Source organism: Orycteropus afer, unplaced genomic scaffold (genome assembly GCF_000298275.1).
Source record: "Orycteropus afer afer isolate SDZICR_OR568_19922 unplaced genomic scaffold, OryAfe1.0 scaffold00042, whole genome shotgun sequence".
Classification (NCBI taxonomy): Eukaryota; Metazoa; Chordata; class Mammalia; order Tubulidentata; family Orycteropodidae; genus Orycteropus; species Orycteropus afer.
In genome coordinates, this window is record NW_006921629.1 from 309,669 (window position 1) to 332,091 (window position 22,423).

General features: G+C 37.1%; 1 protein-coding gene across 1 annotated transcript in view; it reads left to right on the forward strand.

The window, feature by feature from the left end:
* The window catches only part of CCT6B (chaperonin containing TCP1 subunit 6B), a 52,969-nt gene that overhangs the window by 15,745 nt on the left and 14,801 nt on the right, over positions 1-22,423 (forward strand). The window contains exons 5-9 of the mRNA XM_007937321.2: positions 8,836-8,946; positions 9,102-9,261; positions 10,932-11,014; positions 11,359-11,455; positions 11,733-11,880. Coding sequence (XP_007935512.1) covers positions 8,836-8,946; positions 9,102-9,261; positions 10,932-11,014; positions 11,359-11,455; positions 11,733-11,880 — 599 coding nt within the window. The remainder of the gene's footprint in view (positions 1-8,835; positions 8,947-9,101; positions 9,262-10,931; positions 11,015-11,358; positions 11,456-11,732; positions 11,881-22,423) is intronic.

Consider the following 22,423-nt stretch of genomic DNA (forward strand, 5'->3'; position numbering starts at 1 on the left):
CTTTGGAAGCACATAAACATTTAATTTTTAGAAGGTCCCAATCATCTGGCTTCTCTTCTGCTGTTGGTGCATTTTGAATTATGCTTGGTAGTCTATCGTGAGCATTTCTTCATGGTAGTTATTGTCTTTCAGCTCATTGAAGATGTCATCTCTAGCTTCCATTATTACTATTCAGAAATTAGCTGTTAGTCCTTTAGAGGTAACATTTCTTTATTTGCCTTAGTGATTTTAAGAATGTCTCTGTCTTTGGTAGTCTGTACTTTTACTATGATGTATCTGAGTGTAGATTTCTTTCTTTCTTTTTTTAACCTATCTAGGAATTTTCCCTCCTCTCCCATCTCATCCCTGGTAACCAACAAAGAAAGTTTCCTTTCTTTGTTTCAAAAGTTTCATATAGAAACCTTTCCTTGACTTTGTATAATAGTGGACTAATACAATATTTGTCTTCTGTGATTGACTTATTTCACTCAGCATAATGTGCTCCAAGTTCATCCACGTTATGTGGTGTTTTGCAGATTCTGTTGTTGTTAGGTGCCATCAAGTCGTCTCTGACTCATAGTGACCCTATGCACAGCAGAACGAAACACCACCCGGTTCTGAACCAGCTCCATGATTCTTGCTATATTTGAGTCCATCGCTGCTGCCACCGTGTCAGTTCATCTCATTGAGGGCCTTCCTCTCTTTCGTCAACCCTCCACCTTACCAAGCATGACATTCTTCTCCAGGGAATGGTCTCTTCTGACAACGTGACCAAAGTATGTGAGATGAGTTCTGGTCATTCTTGCCTCCAAGGAGGATTCTGGCTGCACTTCCTCCAAGACAGACCTGTTAGTTCTTTTAGCAATCCATGATACTTTCAGCATTCTTTACCAACACCACAGCTCAAAAGCATCAATTCTTCTTTTGTCTTCCTTATTCATTGTCCAGCTCTCACATCATATGAGGCGATTGAAAATACCATGGTTTGTGTCAGGCACACCTTAGTCCTCAAGGAGACATCTTTGCTCTTTAACACTTGAAAGAGGTCCTTTGCAGCCGATTTGCCCAGTGCTATACGTTGTCTTATATCCTGACTGCTGCTTCCATTGGCGTCGATTCTAGAACCAAGCAATGTGAAGTCTGACAATTTCAATCTTTTCTCCATTTATCGTAATGTTGCTTATAGGACCAGTTGTGAGGATTTTTGTTTTCTTTATATTGAATGTAATCCATACTGCAGACTGTATTCTTCAGTCTTCATCAGTAAGTACTTCAAGTCATCCTCACTTTCAGCAAGCAAAGTTGTGTCGTCAGAATTGTGAATGAATCTTCCTCCAATCCTAATGCCATGTTCTTCTTCATATAGTCCAGCTTCTTGAATTATTTGCTCAGCATACAGATTGAATAAGTATGGTGAAAGGATACAACCTCGATGTACTCCCTTTTTGATTTTGAACCATACAGTATCCCCTTGCTCTGTTTGATCAACAGCCTCCTGGTCTATGTACAGATTCTTTATGAGTACAATTAAATGTTCTGGAATGTTAGGCAGAAACATGGCTGGCCAGGCAGGTGAATGATTGAGCCGGAGGGAATTATAAGAACTGGTCAAGCAAGAAGGCGCCTGACCAGAGCCCATACCAAACCCCAGCACATAGCCCTTGCTTATGAAAGACCCCAGCACCTGACTCTTTATGACAAAAGCCCCCAACCATTTCCTGCCCACTATGTTAATGAAGTGCTTCAACTCTGCTTCCTGCCCCCATGCTAATAGGTTAATAAGGTACTTTAACCTTATTGGTTCCTGTAACACATACCCTGCTCTCACTCCGGTCCTCTAAGAACCAGGAAGAAAATCACTATAAAAAACCCTTTCTTTCACCTGGGCAGCTTGACTTCTCTGGCCCCTCTCAGGGACCCGTGAACCTCACCTGGGCCCCTCTCGGTGACCTGTAAACCTCTCCTGGGAGCGCAGAATAAAAACTTCTCTTTAACCCCACTTTTGTGCATCCTCTTCTCCTTAGTGCGACTTATATGGAATTCCCATTCTTTTCAATGTTATCCACAATTTGTTATGATCCACACAATTAAATGCTTTAGCATAGTCAATAAAACACAAGTAAGCATCTTTCTGGTATTCTTTACTTTGAGCCAAGATCCATCTGACATCAACAATGATATCCCTCATTCCACGTCCTCTTCTGAATCCAGCTGGCAGATTCTACATGATTCTTTCGTGTTGCATAGTATTCCATTGTGTGTATGTACCACAGTTTGGTTATCCATTCCTCTGTTGATGGGCACTTAGGTTGTTTCCATCTCTTTGGTGTTGTGAATAGTGCTGCGATGAACATGAGTGTGCATATACCTATTTGTGTCCTGACTTTCACTTCTTTAGGATATATACTTTGGTAACGGGATTGCTGGATCAAATAGTATTTCTATTTCCAACATTGTAGGGAATCACCATACCGATTTCCACAGTGGTTGTATGTAGACTTCTTTTTATTTATCCCACTTGGGATTTGCTGGGCTTTTTGAATCAGTTAATTGATATTTTTAATCTGGTTCTGGAGAAGTCTCGTCTATTGATATTAGCTCTTCAAACATTGTTTCAGTCTGATCCTCTCTCTTCTCCTGCTGCAATTAAATGCATGTTTGATGTTTTTACTGTCTTTCATGTCTCTTAACCTACCATTTATATTTCCCATCCTGTTGCCTTTTGTGTTACATCATGAATAATTTCTATTGCTCTATTTTGCTGTTCATGAATTCTCTCCTAAACAATGTCAAATCTACTTTAAAACCAATCTCTTGATTTAAAAGCAAACATCTTTTTAATGAAGGTGAATAAACTCTGAAAATTGCACCTATTACAAGTGTACAGCTTGGTGAATTTTCCTAGTACATTCATGTAACCACTTCTCATACAAGAAACAAAGCATTACCAATACCTTAAATGTGCCTCTTGTGCCCTTTCCGACCATTATCCTCCTTAAAGTAAATTGAATGTCTACAGCATAAATTAATGTTACCTGTTTTTATTTTACTAGATGGAATTATACAGTAGGTACTCTTTTGTGTCTGACTTCTTTGTTAAGTATTGTTTGTGAGATTCATCCATATTGTTGCATGTATTAGTAGATAATTAATTGCTGTTTAGTATTTTATTGTTAATATACCATTATTTATTTATGTTTATGCATTTTATTGATGAGCATTTGGGTGGCTTTTAATTTGGGGCCATTATAGATAGTGCTGATATAAACATTTTAGTACATATTTTTTTTGTTGAATATATGGATGTATTCCTGTTGTTTCCCTTGAATTTTTAATTATTGTATAGGTATATGTCTTTATTTATTTATAAAAGCTCTATTTGGTATAGGTGTATGTCTTTATTTATTTATAAAAGCTCTATTTGGTTCTTTTGTAAATCTGTCATGTCACTTTTTATGGTGTCCTTTTCCCTGCAGATCTTTTTAAACTTGCTTTTTATTTATTTACTATTTAGTTCATGTCTGATACTTATAATATCTAAAGTTTTGGGTTGTCTTTTATTAAAATTTATTTTGTTGTTGAGAACATACACAGCGAAACATACACTAGTTCAATAGTTTCTGCATGTTCGATTCAATGATCCTGATTACATTCTTCGAGTTGTGCAGCCATTCTCACTCTCTTTTCTGAGTTGTTCCTCTGCTGTTAATATAAACTCACTACCCCCTAAAATTCTTATCTAGTCTTTACGAGTTGCTGTTGTCAGTTTGATCCTATATAGAGTCTGTTGTTTTTTGCTAGTTCTCACTCATCATGCTTTGTTTCCATGTGTGCCATTCATTATGCTAGAATATTTGTTGAAATAATGAGGCCTTGATGAAGGTATCTTTCTGGAGAGAGGATTAGAATTTGCACCATCGTTCACGATCCTTGCTATACTCGAGCCAGTTGTTGGAGCCACTGTGTCAATCTATCTCATTGAGAGTCTTCCCCTTTTCCTCTGATCTTCCACTTTAACAAGCATGGTATCCTTCTCCATGGAATTGCCCCTTCTGATAACATGACCAAAGTAGCTGAGACAAAGTCTGGCTATCTCGCTTCCAAGGAGCATTCTGGCTGTTCCGTTTCCAGGACAGATTTGTTCATTCTTCTGGCAGTCCATTGTGTTTTCAGTATTCTTCTCCAAGACCATAATTCAAAGGCATCAGCTCTTGTTTTGGTCTTCCTTAGTTGTTGTCCAGCTTTCACTTGCATACGAGGCAGTTGAAAATACCATGGCTTGGCTTAGGTACACCTTAGTCTTCAAAGTGACATCTTTGTTCTTCAATACTGCTTAAAGAGATCTTTTGCAGCAGATTTGCCCAGTGCAGTATGACATCTGATTTCTTGACTGCTGCTTCCATGGGTGTTGATTGTGGATCTAAGTATGAAATTCTGAATAACTTCCAATCTTTTCTCTATTTATTGTGATGCTGCTTATTGGACCAGTTGAGAGGATTTTTGCTTTCTTTATGTTGAGGTGTAATCCATACTGCAGACTGTAGTTTTTAATCTTCATCAGTAAGTGCTTCAAGTCATCCTCACTTTCAGCAAGCAAAGTTGTGTTGTTCAGCATATTACAGTTTGTTAATGAGTTCTTCCTCCAATCCTCATGCCACATTCTTCTTCATATAGTCCAGCTTCTCAGATTATTTACTTAGCATACAGATTGAATAAGTATGGTAAAAGGATACAACCCTGATGCACACCCTTCCTGATTTTAAAACATGCAGTATCCCCTTGTTCTGTTCGAACAACAGCCTCCTGGTCTATGTATAGGTTCCTCATGAACACAATTAAGTGTTCTGGAATTCCTATTCTTCTCAGTGTTATCCATAATTTGTTATGATGCACGTATTCAAATGCTTTAGCATAGTCAGTAAAACACAACTGAAAATCTTTCTGGTATTCTTTCAGCCAAGATCCATCTGACGTCAGCAAAGACGTTGTTTCACGTCCTCTTCTGAATCCAGCTTGCATTTCTGGAAATTCCCTATTAGTATACTGCTGTAGCCATTTTAAAATTATCTTCAGCAAAGTTTTACTTGCATGTCATATTAATGATACTGTTCAATAATTCCCAAATTCTGTGGGATCACCTTTCTTTGGAATGGGTACAAATATGGGTCTCTTCCAGTCAGTTGGCCAGGTAGCTGTCTTCCACATTACTTGCCATAAACAGGTAAGTACCTCCAGTGCAGCATCTGTTTGCTGAAACATCTCAAAGGGTATTCTCTCAATTCCTGGAACTTGTTTTTCACTAGTTCCTTCAGTGGATCTTTGACTTCTTTCTTCAGTACCATTGGTTTTTGATCATATGCTACCTCCTAAAAGAGCTGAACATTGACCAGTTCTTTTTTGTATAGTGATTCTCTGTATTCTTTCCATCTTCTTTTGATGCTTTCTGAATCATTCAGTATTTTGCCAATAGAATCTTTCAGTATTGCAACTCAAGGCTTAAATTTTTTTCTTCAGTTCTTTCAGCTTGAAAAATGCTGAGCATGTTCTCCCTTTTTGGTTTTCTAACTCCAGGTCTTTGCTTGTTTCATTATAATAATTGACTTTGTCTTCTTGAGCTGCTCTTTGAAATCTTCTGTTCTGCTCTTTTATTTTGTCATTTATTCCATTTACTTTAGCTACTCACTGTTCAAGAGCAAGTTTCAACATTTCTTCTGACATCTATTTTGGTCTTTTCCTCCTTTCCTGCCATTTTAATGACCGTTTGCTTTCTTCATGTATGCTATTCTTGATGTCATCCCCCAATTCGTCTGGCTTTTGGTCATTGGTGTTCAATGCATCAGATCTATTCTTCAGAATGTTTCTAAATTAAGGTCAGATAAAATCAAGGCATAGTTCGGCTCTTGTGGACTTGTTTTAATTGTCTTCAGCTTCAGTTTGAACATGCGTACGAGCAGTTGGTGGTCTGTTTCATAGTCAGCTCTTGGCCTTGTTTTGGCTGAAGATACTGAGCTTCTCCGTCGCCTTTTTCCACAGATGTAGTTGATCTGATTCCTGTGTATTCCATCTGGTGAGATCCATGTGTATAGCTGCTGTTTATGTTGTTGAAAAAAAGATATTTTCAATGAAGAAGTCGTTGCGTTGGCCTTGCAAAATTCTGTCATGTGATCTTCAGCCTTATTTCAGTCTCCAAGGCCATATTTCCCAACTACTGGTGATTCTTCTTTGTTTCCAACTTTTTCATTCCAATCACCATTAATAATCAATACATCTTGATTGCATGTTTTTCTCAATTTCAGACTGCAGAAGTTGGTAAAAATCTTTAATTTCTTTCACTTTAGTGGTTGGTGTATAAATTTGAATAATAGTAGCATAGTAGTAGTAGGTCTTCCTTCTAGGGGTAGGGATATTATCCTATCACTGACAGCCATTGTATGTCAGGATAGATCTCGAAACATTGTGATGATGAATGCTACACTATTCTTCCTCAATTTGTCATTCCCATTATAGTGCATCATATTATTGTCTGATTAAAAATGGCCCAAATCAGTCCATTTCAGCTCACTAATGCCTAGGATATCTATTTTTATGTATTCCATTTCATTTTTGACAACTTCCAATTTTCCTACATTCATGTTTTGTACATTCCACATTCTGATTATTAATGGATATTTATAGCTGTTTCTTCCCATTTTGTGTTGTGCCCCATAAGCAAATGGCAGTTCTGAGAGCTTTACTCCATCCACATCATTAAGGCCAACTCTGGTTTGATGAGGCAGCTCTTCTTCCCAAGTTGTATTTTGAGTGCCTTCGACCTGAGGGGCTCATCTCCTGGCACTATATCAGACAGTGTTTCAGTGCTATTCATAAAGTTTTCCAGTAATATATCAGACAGTGTTTCATTGCTATTCATAAGGTTTTCACTGGCCAGTTTTTTGAGAAGTGGGTGGTCCTTTCCTTCTTCCCAGTCTTTCTTAGTCTGGAAGCTCTGCTGAAACCTGACCACCATGGGTAATCCTTCTGGCATTTGAAATACCGATGACATAGCCTCCAGCCTCACAGCAACATGCAAGCCACCATAGTATGATAAACTGACAGATGAGTGATGGGTATAACAAATAGTGGGTAGAAGAAAAAAATCAGTATAACAAATAGTGGTTATAAAAAATTCCTATTCCCCTGGAAGCAGCAGTCAAGAAATCAAACAATGTACGGGGAAAATCTGCTACAAAAGATGTTTCTTAAAATGTTAAAGAGCATTAAAAGAGCATTAAAGAGCAAAGATGTCACCTTGAGGACGAAGGTGCACCTGACCCTAGCTGTAGTCTTATGAATTGCTTCATAGCATGTGAGAACTGGACAATGGATAAGGAAGACCAGAGAAAAATTGATGCCTTTGAATTATGGTATTGGCAAAGAATATTGAATATACCATGGACTCTGCCAAAAGAATGAACAAATTTGTCTTGGAAGAAGTAATGTCAGAATGCTCCTTAGAAGCAAGGATGGTACTTTGGACATGTTATCAGGAAGGACCAGTTCCTGGAGAAGGACATCATGCTTGGTAGAGGGTCAGGGAAAAAGAGGAAGATCCACAATGAGAAGGATTGACACAGTAGCTGTAACAATAGGTTCAGACATAACAACAATTGTGAGGATGGCACAGGACCTAGCAGTAATTCATTCTGTTGTACACAATAGGGTCACTGTAAGTCGGAACCAACTCAGTGTCACCTAACAACAACAAAGTAGAAGTGACATTACCTAAATATGTTTAAAAGAGTCTGGTAGCAAAATTGGTTTGTGATCGGCTGCTAATCTAAAGATTGGTGGTGTGAACACACCCAGGGCCTCTAAGGAAGAAAATCCTTCTTAGCTGCTTCAATAAAGATTACAGCCAAGAAAACTGCATGGAGCAGTTGTACTGTGTAATACATAGGGTCACCATTAGTTGGAATAGATTTGATGGCAATAGGTGTAAATGTGTTTATATAAACTTACAAAGTTATAAAAATATTTACTTTTGATATTTACTCTTGGAAGAACATTTGGAAAATGGAAAAATGGGGGAAAAAAAACCCCTCTAATTCCTATACCACCCATTTATAACCCTACCCTTAGTTTTCTTCCCTTCTTTCCTTTTTATGCCAAGGTGCTTATTTTTGAAAAAGAATACTTATAATCATGCTTAATATGCGATTACACATTCTGTGCTTATCAGCTACCACTGTAAATATTTTTCCATGTTATTATATAGTTTTCATGACCATCAAATAGCTGGGCCATTATTTACTGAACAATGCCCCATTGTTGAACATTTAGGCTAACAGTTTCTAGCTGTTCCATATAATTATTTTGAACAAATGTTCCTAAGAAACCCATTGTGTGCCTACCTTTCATTACTTGATCAACTCTGTCATATGTTTGAGCCTCATAACTTAGAGAATAATTCTGGGTTGACTTTTTATTGTGACTTCACAGTCATACTGTGTTAAAGTAGATTCTCTTTCCTAATTTTACTAATTATGTGTTAGGTTTAAAGTTGATGCAAGGAAACATCATATGCCCTGGCAGTTTTTCTTACAACTTAAGGAGTACAATTCTAATTTTATACCAAGTTTTAATGAGTATATTCAAAGTGTTGTTGTTATGTGCCGTCGAGTGGGACCCAACTCATAGCGACCCCTCCTTGGGTTTCCGAGGCAGTATCACTGCGGAAGTAGATTGCTCCATCTTCCTTCCAAGGAGTGGCTGGTGGGCGTGAACCGCCAGCCTTCTGGTTAGCAGTCAAGTGCCTTAGACACTATGCTGCCAGAACTCCTAATATTCAAAGTAAAAAACAATATATGTTTTTAATAGGTTGATCAAAGGATTAGTTTTGGATCATGGAGCCCGTCATCCAGATATGAAGAAGCGAATAGAAGATGCTTTTATCCTTACTTGCAATGTATCACTAGAATATGAAAAAACGTATGTATGCCAGTTTCTCTTTATAACTTTATGCAATTTTTTTCTAAAAGTGTTTTTTAAATTTCCTCCCTGCCAGTTGTTTAGTATGGACTCCACCTACCTTTCCCTTCTTTTTTTCCCCTACCTTTACTAGCTTATTTTTATTAATCCTTTAGAGAGGTGAACTCTGGTTTCTTTTATAAGACTGCAGAAGAGAAAGAGAAATTAGTAAAAGCTGAAAGAAAATTTATTGATGATAGAGTACAAAAAATAATAGACCTGAAATACAAAGTCTGTGCTCATTCCAACAAAGGATTTGTTGTCATTAATCAAAAGGTGAGAAAGAAAGTACTGATTATAATTATTTGTAAGTGTTCTTCAGTGTTTCCCAAAATATGGTCTTGGACCTCTAGGAGTCCCTAAGACCCTTTCGGGGTGTCTGTGAGGTCAAAACTATTTTCATAATATTAATAATAATGCCCTTTTCACTGTGTTGATATTTGGATTGATGGTGCAAAAGCAGCGGTGGGCAAAATTGCTGGTGTCTTAGCACAAATCAAACCAGTGGTGTCAGACTACCAATAGCTACTGCATTGTTTACTAATGCACCACCAGACATATATATATATATATATATGCTGTGGTGGCATAGTGCCTAAGGCATGTGACTGCTAACCAGAAAGCTGGTGGTTCAAACCCACCAGTCACTCCTCAGAAGAAAGAGTGGGCAATCTACTTTCGTAGTGATACCGCTTTAGAAACCCAAATGTATGCGTGTATATATATAGATATATATAGCCAATTTCATTAAAGAATGTCTTGATGAAGTAGTTAAAAAGTATTAATTTTGTTAAAATTTTATTTGTAAATATGCATCCTTTTATAATTCTGTATAATGAAATGTGAAATATGCACAAAGCACTTCTGCTGCATACTATAATATGATGGTTGTGTTGAAGGAAAGCTGTGGTGCAGTTGTTTGAGTTGGAGGTTAAACTAGTCACTTGTTTTCATAGAACTCCATTTGTGCTTGAAGGAATGACTGACAGAAAAACTATTGTTATTTAGTATTTTGTATTTGGTAAATTTTTGCTCAAGAATGGAGTGATCCTTTAAGGAAAACAATTGGCAGTATTTGTTGCCAGTGGTAACATTTGAGCTTTCAGATGAAGTTAGAATTTTTGTAATATTCATATCTGTATTCAAACATTCTTAATACTTAAAAGACTTTTCTGATAATATCAATGGTGATACTAACAAATGCAGTTTTTAAAAATATTGCAGAACCATGTACTATGTCAACATTTGGAAGCTCTGCCTAACTCTGTGAATCAGTGTTTTCCAAATAACTAAACAAATGCATTATTTCATGAAACCATCATGGATAAATAATTCATTCAATGTGTAAGATACACTAACAGATTTTAATGTAATAGAGTATGAAAAGCTATTTCTGTGTTTCATATTCTACATTAAAACTAAACACATTAAAACTTGTTGAGTTTTGGTATAGTATCAAAAACAATATGTTAATTTTTCTGAAAAGTCTATTAAAATACTACTTTTTCCAAGACATATCCGTGTGTGGCCAGATTTTCTTCATATACTTTAACCAAAACAGTGTATCGCAGTAAATTGAACACAGAAGTAGGTATGAGAATTAAGTTTTCTTCTTTTAAGACAGACATTAAAGAGATTTGTAAAAAAATGTAAAATAGTGCTACTGTTCCTCATTATATTTGTTTTTGAAAATATGATAAATTTTCATAAAAATGTTACTTATGTTAATATGAAATGGAATTACTATTTTAAAATGGATTAATAAGCAGTTTTGGAATTTCTCAGTTTTAATTTATAATAAATACCGAAAGATACAGCTCACATAAACAGAACCATTTTGGGGGTTCTTAATAATTTTTAAGGGTGTGAAGTGATGCTGAGGCCAAAAAGTTTGAGAACTACTTGCTTAAAATATCCATGTCACCATTATTCTAATTTGATTATAGGGAATTGATCCACTTTCCTTAGATGCTCTTGCAAAACATGGCATAGTAGCTCTCCGCCGAGCAAAGAGAAGAAATATGGAAAGGTAAGTTTGCAAATAACGATATATCCTCAATTTTTTGACAGATTAAATTGAAATGATCCCATTTGTATTCCTTTTTGCTTATATGTATACATTATTATGCAAAAAATAATGTACAAATTCCAAATTTTGTTCTAAATTTCAGTAAATAATTGAACTGTCAAAAATCAAAGTTGTGAACCTAACTCAGAACTTTGTTGAAGTATGAAGAAGGTTTTTATCTTCTTAAATCAGATTTTAAAAGCATTGTGACAATACTGTTGTCTGAGTTAGATTTCTTTCCATCTTTAATAAGTTAGTCTTTATGTTTTCCATAACCAAAACTATGGTGACATGTATAATTTCAGACTATCTCTTGCTTGTGGTGGAATGGCTGTGAATTCTTTTGAAGACCTTGCTGCAGATTGCTTGGGACATGCTGGTCTTGTATATGAATATACATTAGTAAGTGTTTCTGTGAGCTGTGGTTATAAAGTGAATATTAAACCTTTTAATTTTAAATATTGAAACTTTTAATTCAGGTTTTACATTTTGAGGTCCAAAAGTAGATCTTGCAACTTATTTACTTAAATGTTTGTTCAGAGTTCCAATATAACTTAACTACATTTAACATATCTTTAGAAAAATTTACATGAAGATTGGATTCTAATATTATAAACTTAGTCTTGATTTCATAATTATAATAAATATTCAAGTTATAATTTCTTGTATTATCCTTTAGGGTGAAGAAAAGTTCACTTTTATCGAGGACTGTGTTAACCCTCTCTCTGTCACCTTATTGGTTAAGGGACCAAATAAGCATACTCTCACACAAATAAAGGATGCCATAAGAGATGGACTTCGGGCTGTCAAAAACACAATTGAAGATGGTAAGCTCTGTTTTTTGATAGATATGAACTTCATATATTTTCTATGTGGTAATAAATGTACCTTGATATATATGATAGTTTAAAAGATAGGTGTGATTTCTATTCTCTCATTTCACTTTGGACAATTATAGTTTGGATTGGGAGCTCTGGTAGCATAGTGCCTAAGGCACTTGACTGCTAATCAGAAGGCTGGCGGATCAAACCCACCAGCCACTCCTCAGAAGGAAGGTTGGGCAATCTACTTTTGCAGTGATACCGCCTTGGAAACCCAAGGAGAGGTTGCTGTGAGTTGGGTCCGGACTCAATGGCAGATAACAACAACAACAACATAGTTTGGATTGTGAGCATTCTTGTTTAGAATATTTTTGATAGTCTGCTGCCCTTTTAATTAACTTCTGTTTATGAAATAAAGCACTTACTACAAGAGTATCACTTTGTATTTTGAAATTTATTTTTAAAACTTCCAAAAATGAAGTAAAATCAGATAAAACTCACCACATTATCTCAGTACAGTGTAATTTTAAGAACAATTAGGAAGAATATTAGCATTTGTTATTTATTGATAATTTATAAACAAATTCCTTCTAAAAGGAGTTGGAGTAGATAATTTAATAAAAGTATACATATTTAAAATAGAATGATGAGGCCATGAAGAAATGCTCAACATCATTACCCATTGCCATTGAGTTGGATGCGACTCATAGTGACCCCTCCTTGGGTTTCTGAGGCTGTATCACTATGGAAGTAGATTGCCCAACCTTCCTTCTGGGGAGTGGCTGGTGGGTTTGAACCGCCAGCCTTCTGGTTAGCAGTCATATGCCTTAGGCACTATGCCACCAGAGCTCCCTCCATTAGGCATTACGGAAATGCAAATCAAAACCAAAAAGAGCATTTCATAACCACTGCGACGATGAAGATGTGAAGAAATTGGGACTCCTTGCACACTGCTGCTGGAAATGTAAAATGATACAGTAGCCTTGGAAAACAATTTGACAGTTCCTCAAAAAGTTAAACAGAGTTACTATATGACCTAGCAATTCCACTCCTACGTATATACATAAGAGAGCTGGGAACGTATGTCTGCACAAAAATTTGTATACTGATGTTCATAGCAGCATTATTCATAATAGCCAGAAAGTAGAGACAAACATCCCAGTTTGGTGAGTGGCGACTGGGATCTTAAAAGCTTGTACACAGCCATCTGAGATACAACTATTGGTCTCTATTCTTCTGGAGCAAAAGAGAAAGAAGGAAACAAAGACTTAAAAGAAGAAACTAGTCTACAAAATTAATAGCCTACACAAACCATGGCCTCTTCTGTCCTGAGATCAGAACTAGATGGTGCCTGGCTACCACAACTTAACATTCTTATGATGGACACAATATATAATAGACACGATATAAGGTCCTGGATAGAATGGGAGAAAAATGTACAAACTCAGATTCTTAAAAGACTAGACATTAACTGTACTGGTAAAGATTACAGGAACCCCCAAGGCTATCATCATGAGATACCCTTTAAACTTTGTACTGAAACCACACCCAGAGGTCACCCTTAGGCTAAACAACAGTTTGGCTCATTAAATAACAATATCACCTGTGAGTACTATGCTCCTTTAAAAGATCATCTATATGATACCAGATAGTCAACATTTACCCTAAAACAAAGATGAGAAGGTAAGTGGGGTCAGGGAAGCTAGATTAATGGGAATGGAACAACCAGAATGGAAATAATAAAAATGTAGACACATTGTGAAAAATATAACCAATGTCATTGAACAGTATGTATAGAAATTGTTCAATGGAAACCTAATTTGCTGTATAAATGTTCACCAAAAATACAATAAAATAATAAAAAAATGGAAATAACCCAGATATTCATTAGCTGATAGATGGATAAACAAAATGCATTATATCTATAAAATAGAGTATTATCTGACTATGGAAAGTAATGAAGTATTGATATATACTTGTAGGGATTGACACATACATGACCTCAGGGAATCTGTGAGGTAAAAATAATTTTCATAACATTTATTAGTAATAATGCCCTTTTTGGTATGTTGATATTTACACTGATGGTACAAAAATTATGGTACATAAAACTGCTGGCACTTTAGAGCATGGATAAGCCTTGAAAACATTATGCTATGTGAAAGAAGCCAGATACAAAAAAACACTTACTACATGATTTTTTTTTATAAGAAATGTCCAGAATAAGTAAATTCATACAGACAAAAAATAGATTAGTGGTTGCTAGTCGTTGTGGGGCAGGGACAGGGAGTAATTGCTAATGGGTAAGGATTTTTTGAGGTGATGAAAATGTTCTGGAATCATGTAGTAGTGATGGTTGAATAACCTTGTGAATATACTAAAGACCACTGACAAGTACATTTTGAAAGGGTGAATTTTGTGGTATGTGAAGTATATCTGAATTTTAAAAAGCATAATTTTATAAACAAGGGGTCAGATTTGTCTAATAGGCAAAAACATAGAAGTGAAAAAATGGTAAAATAAAAGTTGAAGCAGAAAATTGGAACCTGAGAAAAAAGAATATAAATATAGCAGACATAATGTTGTTGTGTTGTGTGCCCTCGAGTTGGACCCAACTCATAGCGACCCCTCCTGGGTTTCCGAGGCAGTATCACTATGGAAGTAGATTGCCCAGCTGCAAAAACGGCGAGGAGGCCACATGTTCTGACCACCTCTAATCCCGCAAGAGAAAGACAGGATTACCAGCAGTGACCCAAGGCCTATTCCTGCCAGGCCAGACATGCTGCCTCCCTCCAGCCCTTTCTCCAACCGTTCCTCCCAAAGCACCCACCACCTCTCTCCTGGGTTGGATAATTCACTGCAGTGGCCACACAGAGCTCACAGATTACGGAGTTTATTAGGGAAGCACCATAGGCTACAATTCAAGTTCAGGAAAAATGCTCAGTCTCTCTCCCAGCCCACCATCCCTCAGCCAACAGTCTTTCACAGTCTCTTTTCCAGCAGTGCTGGTCCCTTGGTGTCTCACTCAGCAATGTATGTCTCTTGCGTCTCTTTCCCAGCAGCACGTGTCTCTTTCAGGGGCGCATGTCTCTTTGGGCAGCACATCTTCCTCAACCAGCAGTCAGAGAGAGTTCTGCCTCTAGGATGCCTCCTTTTGAGCCTGGCAGAGTGGCCAAACTAGCCAATCATAGCATCAGAACTCTAAGCACTTGAGAGAGAGTGGGCATCTCCCAGAACATTGTTTTGTGCCACTCCCAACAGAAATACTCCAGGTGGACAACTTCAGCAATCAGGAGCTCCTCAGTTGCTCATAAAAAATCCCACCTTGGAGTTTACAAAGACTTATGGGTAGAAAAGCCACACTAAGTAATTTACTACACCACACCAGCCTTCCTTCCGAGGAGTGACTGGTGAGTTTTGAACTGCCAGCCTTCTGGTTAGCAGTCAAGTGCCTTAGGCACTATGCTACCAGAGCTCCCAGCAAACATAATAGTCACTATAAATATTGAAGTGGCTAGAATATAAAGAGAGCCACTCCATGGAAGGAAGACTGGGCAATCTACTTCCGTAAAAATTTACTGCCTTGGAAACCCAAAGAGGGTCACTATGAGTCAGAATCAACTAGATGGCAGTTAGGTTTTTTTTTTTTTTTTTTTTAGTATAATCAGTTATATATGTTTTACTGAAAAAAGAAAATACCTAAGTTCCTAAGTGAAAATAATATGGAGCTTTATATAAATAAATGGCATGGTCTACATTTTGTTATCATTGTTGATAAAACCTGGCAGAGTTTTTTCAAGAAAAATAATAAATAAATAAATAAATAAATAAACAACCAATCAATAAAAAGCATGTATAAAAATATAAAATCCATGAATGAAGCCTTCGGTAGTTCATGATACTTAGAATTTAGAATACACAGAAGAATGGCTGGACTACTATTTTTTTAATCATTTCAACCAGTTAGTTTTTTTTTTTTTTTAAACCCATATATTTATTGAGCTGAAACCCATTAATGGGGAAGAGATAGTTTCTTTAACAAATGCTGCTGGCAACACTGGATGTCCATTTTCAGAAAAATGAAACAAGATCCGTACCTCAAACCATACACAAAAACTAATTCAAGATGGATCAGAGAACTTAAATGTAAAACCTAAAACTATAAAGTTCATCAAAGAAAAAATAAGGGCAAACTTAGGGCCCCTAATACATTGTATAAATAGACTATGAAACAACTAAAAGTATGCAGATAGTAGAAGATAAATTAGATGACTGGGACCTTCTAAAAATTAAATTCTTATGCCCATCAAAAGATTTCTCTGAAAGTGTAAAAAGAGAACCTACAGATTAGGAAAAAATATTTGGCAACAACATATCTGACAAAGGACTTATCTCTAAAATTTATAGAAAACCAGTACCTCAATGTCAAAAACACAGAAAACCCAATTAAAAATAGGCAGAGGACATGAACTGACACTTCACCAAAAAAAATATTCTGGTGGCCAACAAACATGTGAAGAAATGCTATTAGCCAGCCGTTAGAGAGATGCAAATCCTAAACAACGATGACATATCGTCTCATCCCACCAGATAGTAATATTCAACAAGACAGAAAATAGCAAATGCTGGAGAGGTGTAGAGAGATTGGAACTCTTAAACACTGCTGGTGGGACTGTAAAATGATACAACCATTGTGGAAAACGATGTGGTGCTTCCTTAAAAAGTTGGAAATAGAAATACCATTTGATCCAGCAATCCCATTATTAGATATATATCCTAAAGAAGTGAGATCCAGCATGCAAATAGATGTATGCACACTCATGTTCATTGCAGCACTGTGCACAATAGTGAAGAGATGGAAACAACCTAAGTGCCCATCAATGGATGAATGGTACATTTGGTACATATACACAATGGAATATTGTGCAGCACTAAAGAATAATGAAGACTCCATGAAACACCTTATAACATGGATAAACCTGGAGGATATTATGCTGAGTGAAATTTGTCGGTTACAGAAGGACAAATATTGTATCAGTCCACTATCATAAGAAGTCAAGGCATGGTTTATATATATATGTAGTAGTTGTGTGTCAACTTGGCTGGGCTGTGGTTTTGAGTGCCTGGGCAGCTGGATTTAGTTATTCTCCATGATGATATTGTAATCATCTCCATGGTGGAATCTGCTCTGAGCAGCTAAGTAGTTACCTTCAGGGTATGGCCTGCTTCCAGTATATAAGAAGAAGCTTTGAGAAACATCTCTAGTTTTTTTTGGTACACCTGGATCCTGCATTTGGCTGAGTCTTCTCAGTACCTGCTGATTTTGGGATTGTTCTTGGACTTGAACCAGAGGTCTTCCATGTGCTTGTTGATCTTGGGGTTGTGCCATTTTCCTTGCTGACCTTGGGTTCATCAGCCTTAGCAGCCAGCTCCTGACTGAGTTATGAGAAGCCGCCTGTTCCAGTGGGCCTGGAATAAGAGGTAGAGCTGACCCAAGGTCAAGGGGCCTTTACCCAGCCTCTAGAGCTGGGACTTTGAACTCAGACTTCTAACTTCCTAAACTGTAAGAGAGTAAATTCCTATTTGTTAAAGCCATCCGTTTGTGGTATTTCTATTACAGCAGCACTAGAGAATCAAGACAACATGGAAGGAATTTTTCTTTGTTGCTTACCAGGGATGGGAAGGTAGGAGAGGGAAAATAACTAGCTAGGTAAGAGACATGTATTTATTTGGGGGGAAGGGAAAGGCAGTACACCAAAAGCAAGTGACCAACACAATACCACTAAGGAAAAGGAAGACACAGAGAAGTATACAAGAGGTACAGATGACAAAGGTAAATACTTTTACACACACAATACTGCATTATCAGTAGTAACATTAATCTATGTATATGGGTGGATACATAGGCAGATAGGCAAAATGATCAGGTATGGCTAGGCTAAAAAAAAGTATACCCATGACCATATATAGGCCTGGCAGACAATATTTTTGTATATGTATTTGTGCTAAAAGAATGCCCATATATGTAATAGAGCTAACGGGGCAAAGTTATGATAACTTCTCAGCCACAGCCAAACAACTTGAGGGAATGAGTTCCTGGGCCCATGGTCTTGGGACCATAGTAACGGGAGACATCAGTCTCAATTGACATAACATAGTACAGAAAAACATCCTACTTTGGTGAATAGTGACTGGGGTCTTACAAGCTTGCAAGTGGCCATCTGAAATGCAATGACTGACTGGTCTCTTTTTGTCCAGAAAAGGAAGAGTGAAGAAAATCAAACCAAACTCAGTGCCATTGAGTCGATTCCAACTCATAGCCCTACTGAGTTTCAAAGGCTATAAATCTTTATGGAAGCAGATCACCTCATCTTTCTTCCAGGGAGCAGCTGGTGGGTTTGAACCACTGACATTTTGGTTAGCAGTCAAATTCCTTCACCATTACACTACCAGAGTTCCTTGAAGAAAATCAAAGACATATGGAAATAATTTTACAAGGGACTAGTGGACCATGGTTACTTCAGCCTATATGACCCTAAGATCCGAAGAACTAGATGTGGCCCAGCTACTACTGCCATTCACTTGGAAAGAGATCAAATTGTAGATACTGGATAGAGTGGGAGAAAAATGTAGAAGAAAACTCAAAATCATAAAAAGACCCGGCTTACTGTTCTGATAGAAACTGGTGAAACCCCCAAGACTATGGCCCCTAGTCACCCTTCATGCCTGGAATTGAACTCACTCCTGTGGCTTAACTTTGAGGAAAACAATAGACAGGCGTAAGAGGTAAACAATTACACCAGACAGGTACACTACTTAGGACAACCAACCATGGGAGATCACAATGGCAGCATTTGTGCAGGGAGAAATCTCAGAGGACAGGAATGCATAGGAAAGGACACAGGGAAACGTTAACCACAGGGGGAAGTGGAAAGAGAGCTGTTACGTTGTAGGGATTGCAGTCAATGATGTGAAACAAGATGTATATATGGACTGTTGAATGGAAAATGAATTTACTCTGTAAACTTTCACCCAAACCACAGTAAAAACAACAACAACAACAACACATCTTTATTGAGGCATAATTAACATGTAATAAATGCAACAGGTACTGATATCTAGGTACCATAATAATTCTCTGGTCTCAGGATAGTGAGACTGTGGTGCATATGGTCCATTAGTCCTCTGGAGTAATTGTTTCCTTGAGTCTTATTTTGTTCACTCCTTTTTGCTCTGGATGGGGAGAGACAAATAATTGTATCTCAGATTGCAAGTAGGCCATAAAATATTGTCTTTGTGGACTGTGTTATGCCATTTGACCCAGATGTTCTCCGAGACTATAATCCTAAACCTTCAAGCCCAGTGACTCAGTTCCTCAATATTTTTGGTTATGGTTAAAAACTTTGTACAATTGATTTTTGTGTATTGATCCTGAATCCTGCAACCTTGCTATACTCGCTTATTAGTTCTAATAGTTTTCTTGTAGATTTGATTTGATTGTTTACATAAATGATCTAATAAAGGTAATTTTATTTCTTTCCTTCCAATATGTTGTTGTTGTTATTAGGTGCTGTTGAGTCAGCTCCGACTCATAACAACCTTATGTATAACAGAATGAGACACTGCCCGGTCCTGCGCCATCCTCACAATCCTTGTTATACTTGAGCCCATCGTTGTAGCCACTGTGTTGATCCATCTCGCTGAGGGTCTTCCCCTTTTTTGCTGACCCTCCACTTTACCCAGCATGATATCCTTCTCCCAGGACTGGTCCCTTCTGATAACATGACCAAAGTGCATGAGACGAACTGGCCATTTTCACTTCTGAGGAACATTCGGCTGTACTTCTTCCAAGATAGATTTGTTGATTCTTCTGGCAGTCCACGGTATTTTCAGTATTCTTTGCCAGGACCACAATTCAAATGCATCAATTCTTCTGTAGTCTTCCTTATTCATTTTCCAGCTTTCACATGTATATGAGGCTATTGAAAATACCAATTTGGATGTCTCTCATTTCTTTTTTCTGACTTGTTTCACAGACTAGAGCCTCCAGTACAGTGTTAATAGAATGATAACAGTGGGCATCTTAACCATGTTTCTGATCTAAGGGAGATATCATCCAGCTTTTCTCCATTATGTATGATGTTAGGTGTAGGTGTTTCTGGAAGAAGCCTTTTATCAGATTGAGAAAATCTCTTTTATGCCTAGTTTGCTGAGAAGTTTTTTTTTTTTTTTTAAATCAAGGATGGATATGGGATTTTTGTTAAAAGTTTCTTTCTGCATCTATTGAGATGACAATATGGTTTTTCATTTTTAGTTTCTTAAGTGAATTACACTGATTTTCATATTTTAAACTAACCTTAACCTTAAAACATTAAGGTCCATTATTGGACTAAATCCTACTTAGTTATGAGGTATTATTATTACTATTTTTTAAACTTTTTATTGTAATTTAGGTGAAGGTTTGCAAAGCAAATCCGTTTTCCATTTAACAGTTCATGAACATTTTGTTTCATGTCATTGATTGCAGTACCCACAGTGGAATATCACTCATCCCACTTCTTCCCTGTATTTCCCATTTCTATTCCTTCTTCTTTCTGATCTTTGTATTTAAGCACATTCTATGCTTTTGATCTTGAATGGTTGATTGTTCTAAGAAGTGCTTACCTCCCTGGTTTATTGTTCACCTTCTAGAACTGTCTGTTTTTAGGTGAAAATTGAGCTACTGGAGTGAGTTTAATTCCAAGCCTGAAGGGTGACTATGGGCTATAGTCTTGGAGGTTTCACCAGTCTCTATCTGACCAGTAAGCCTGATCTTTTTTATGATATTGAGTTTTGTTCCACATTTTTATCCCACTTTATCCAGGACCTCCTACTCTAATCCCTTTCAGAGCGGTCAGTAGTGGTAACTGGGCCCCATCCAGTTCTTCTAGTCTCATGCAGGCTGAGGTTCACATAGTCCATGAGTCCTTTGGACTAATTGTTTCCACGCATCTTTGATCTTCTTCATTCTTCTTTGCTCTGTGTGGGAACTGACCAATAGTCGCACCTTAGATGGCTGCTCACAAGCTTTTAAGACCCAGTATCTATTCATCAAAAAGAGATATAGATCATCTTCTTTGTGGATTGTGTTGTGCCATTTGACCTTGATGTCCTCTGAGACTATGAGCCTGAGCCCCCAGGCCCAACAACTCATTCCCTCAAGGTGTTTGGTTATGGTTAAGAAGTGTTCATGGTTTTGTCCCCTGCATACTCTATGTAAATACATATGTGGTGTTATTTTTAAGTATTGTTGGATTTGATTTGCTAAAATGTTAACAATATTTGTATGTATGCGTATAAGGGATATTGGACTATGTTGTTGTTGTTATGTGCCATCAAGTCAGACTTGACTCATAGCAACCCCTCATTGGGTTTCCTAGGTGGTATGACTAAGGAAGTAGATTGCCTAGCCTTCCTTCCAAGGAGTGGCTGGTGGGTTTGAACCACCAGCCTTCTAGTTAGCAGTCAAGTGCCTTAGGATCTATGCTACCACAGCTCCTTATTGGACTATAGTATTTCCTTTTAAAATTCCTTTATCTGGATTTTGTATCAGAATAATGTTGGACTCATAAAATGAGTTGGAAAGTATATCTTGCTCTTCATTTTTCTGAAAATGTGTAGAATTGGTGTTATTTCTTCCTTAAATGTTTGGTAGAATTCACCAGTGAAGCCTTATGTTCTTGACAGGGGAAAGTTGTTTTTTTAAAAACTTTTATTGTGATTTGGGTGAAAGTTTACAGAGTAAATTAATTTTTCATACAATAGTTCATATACATTTTGTTTCATGACTTACTGCAAGCCCACCATATAACAGCTCTCTTCCCACTTCCTCCCTGTAGTTACCTCTTTCTTATATCCTTCTTTCCTGTGCATTTCTGCCCCCTGACCTATCTCCCTGTGCAAATACTGTCCTTCTGATCTCCCATGGTTGATTGTTCTAAGGAGTATCTACCTGATGTAAATGTTCACCCTACATGCCTGTCTGTTGTTTGGCTGGAAGCCACAGGAGTGAGTTCAATTCCATGCCTGAAGGGAAACTAGGGGCCATAGTCTTGGGGGATTCACCAGGCTCCACCACTAACAAGGGGGAGAGTTTTTAGCTACAAATTCAATCTCTTCCTAATAGATAGACGGACAGTCAGATAATCTATTTTTCTAGAATGAATTTTAGAGTAGTTTGTGTTTTTCAAGGAATTTGTCCATTTCCTCTTAGTTAGGGGTTATCAAACTACTGCCCATGAGCTAACTGGCGTGCTGCTTGTTTTGTAAATATTATTGTAACACAGCCACCACTATTCATTCATGTATTGTCTATGGCTGTGTTCAACTACAATGTCAGAGTTGAGTAGTTGGAACAGAGATGATATGGTCCATGGAGCCTTTTATAGAAAGTTAAAAACACTTGATACCATTTTTAAAAATTTATTGGCATGCAATTGTTCATATTTCCTTGTTTATCCTTTTAGTATTTGTAGAATCTTTAAGTGATATTACCTGTTTTTTTTTTTTT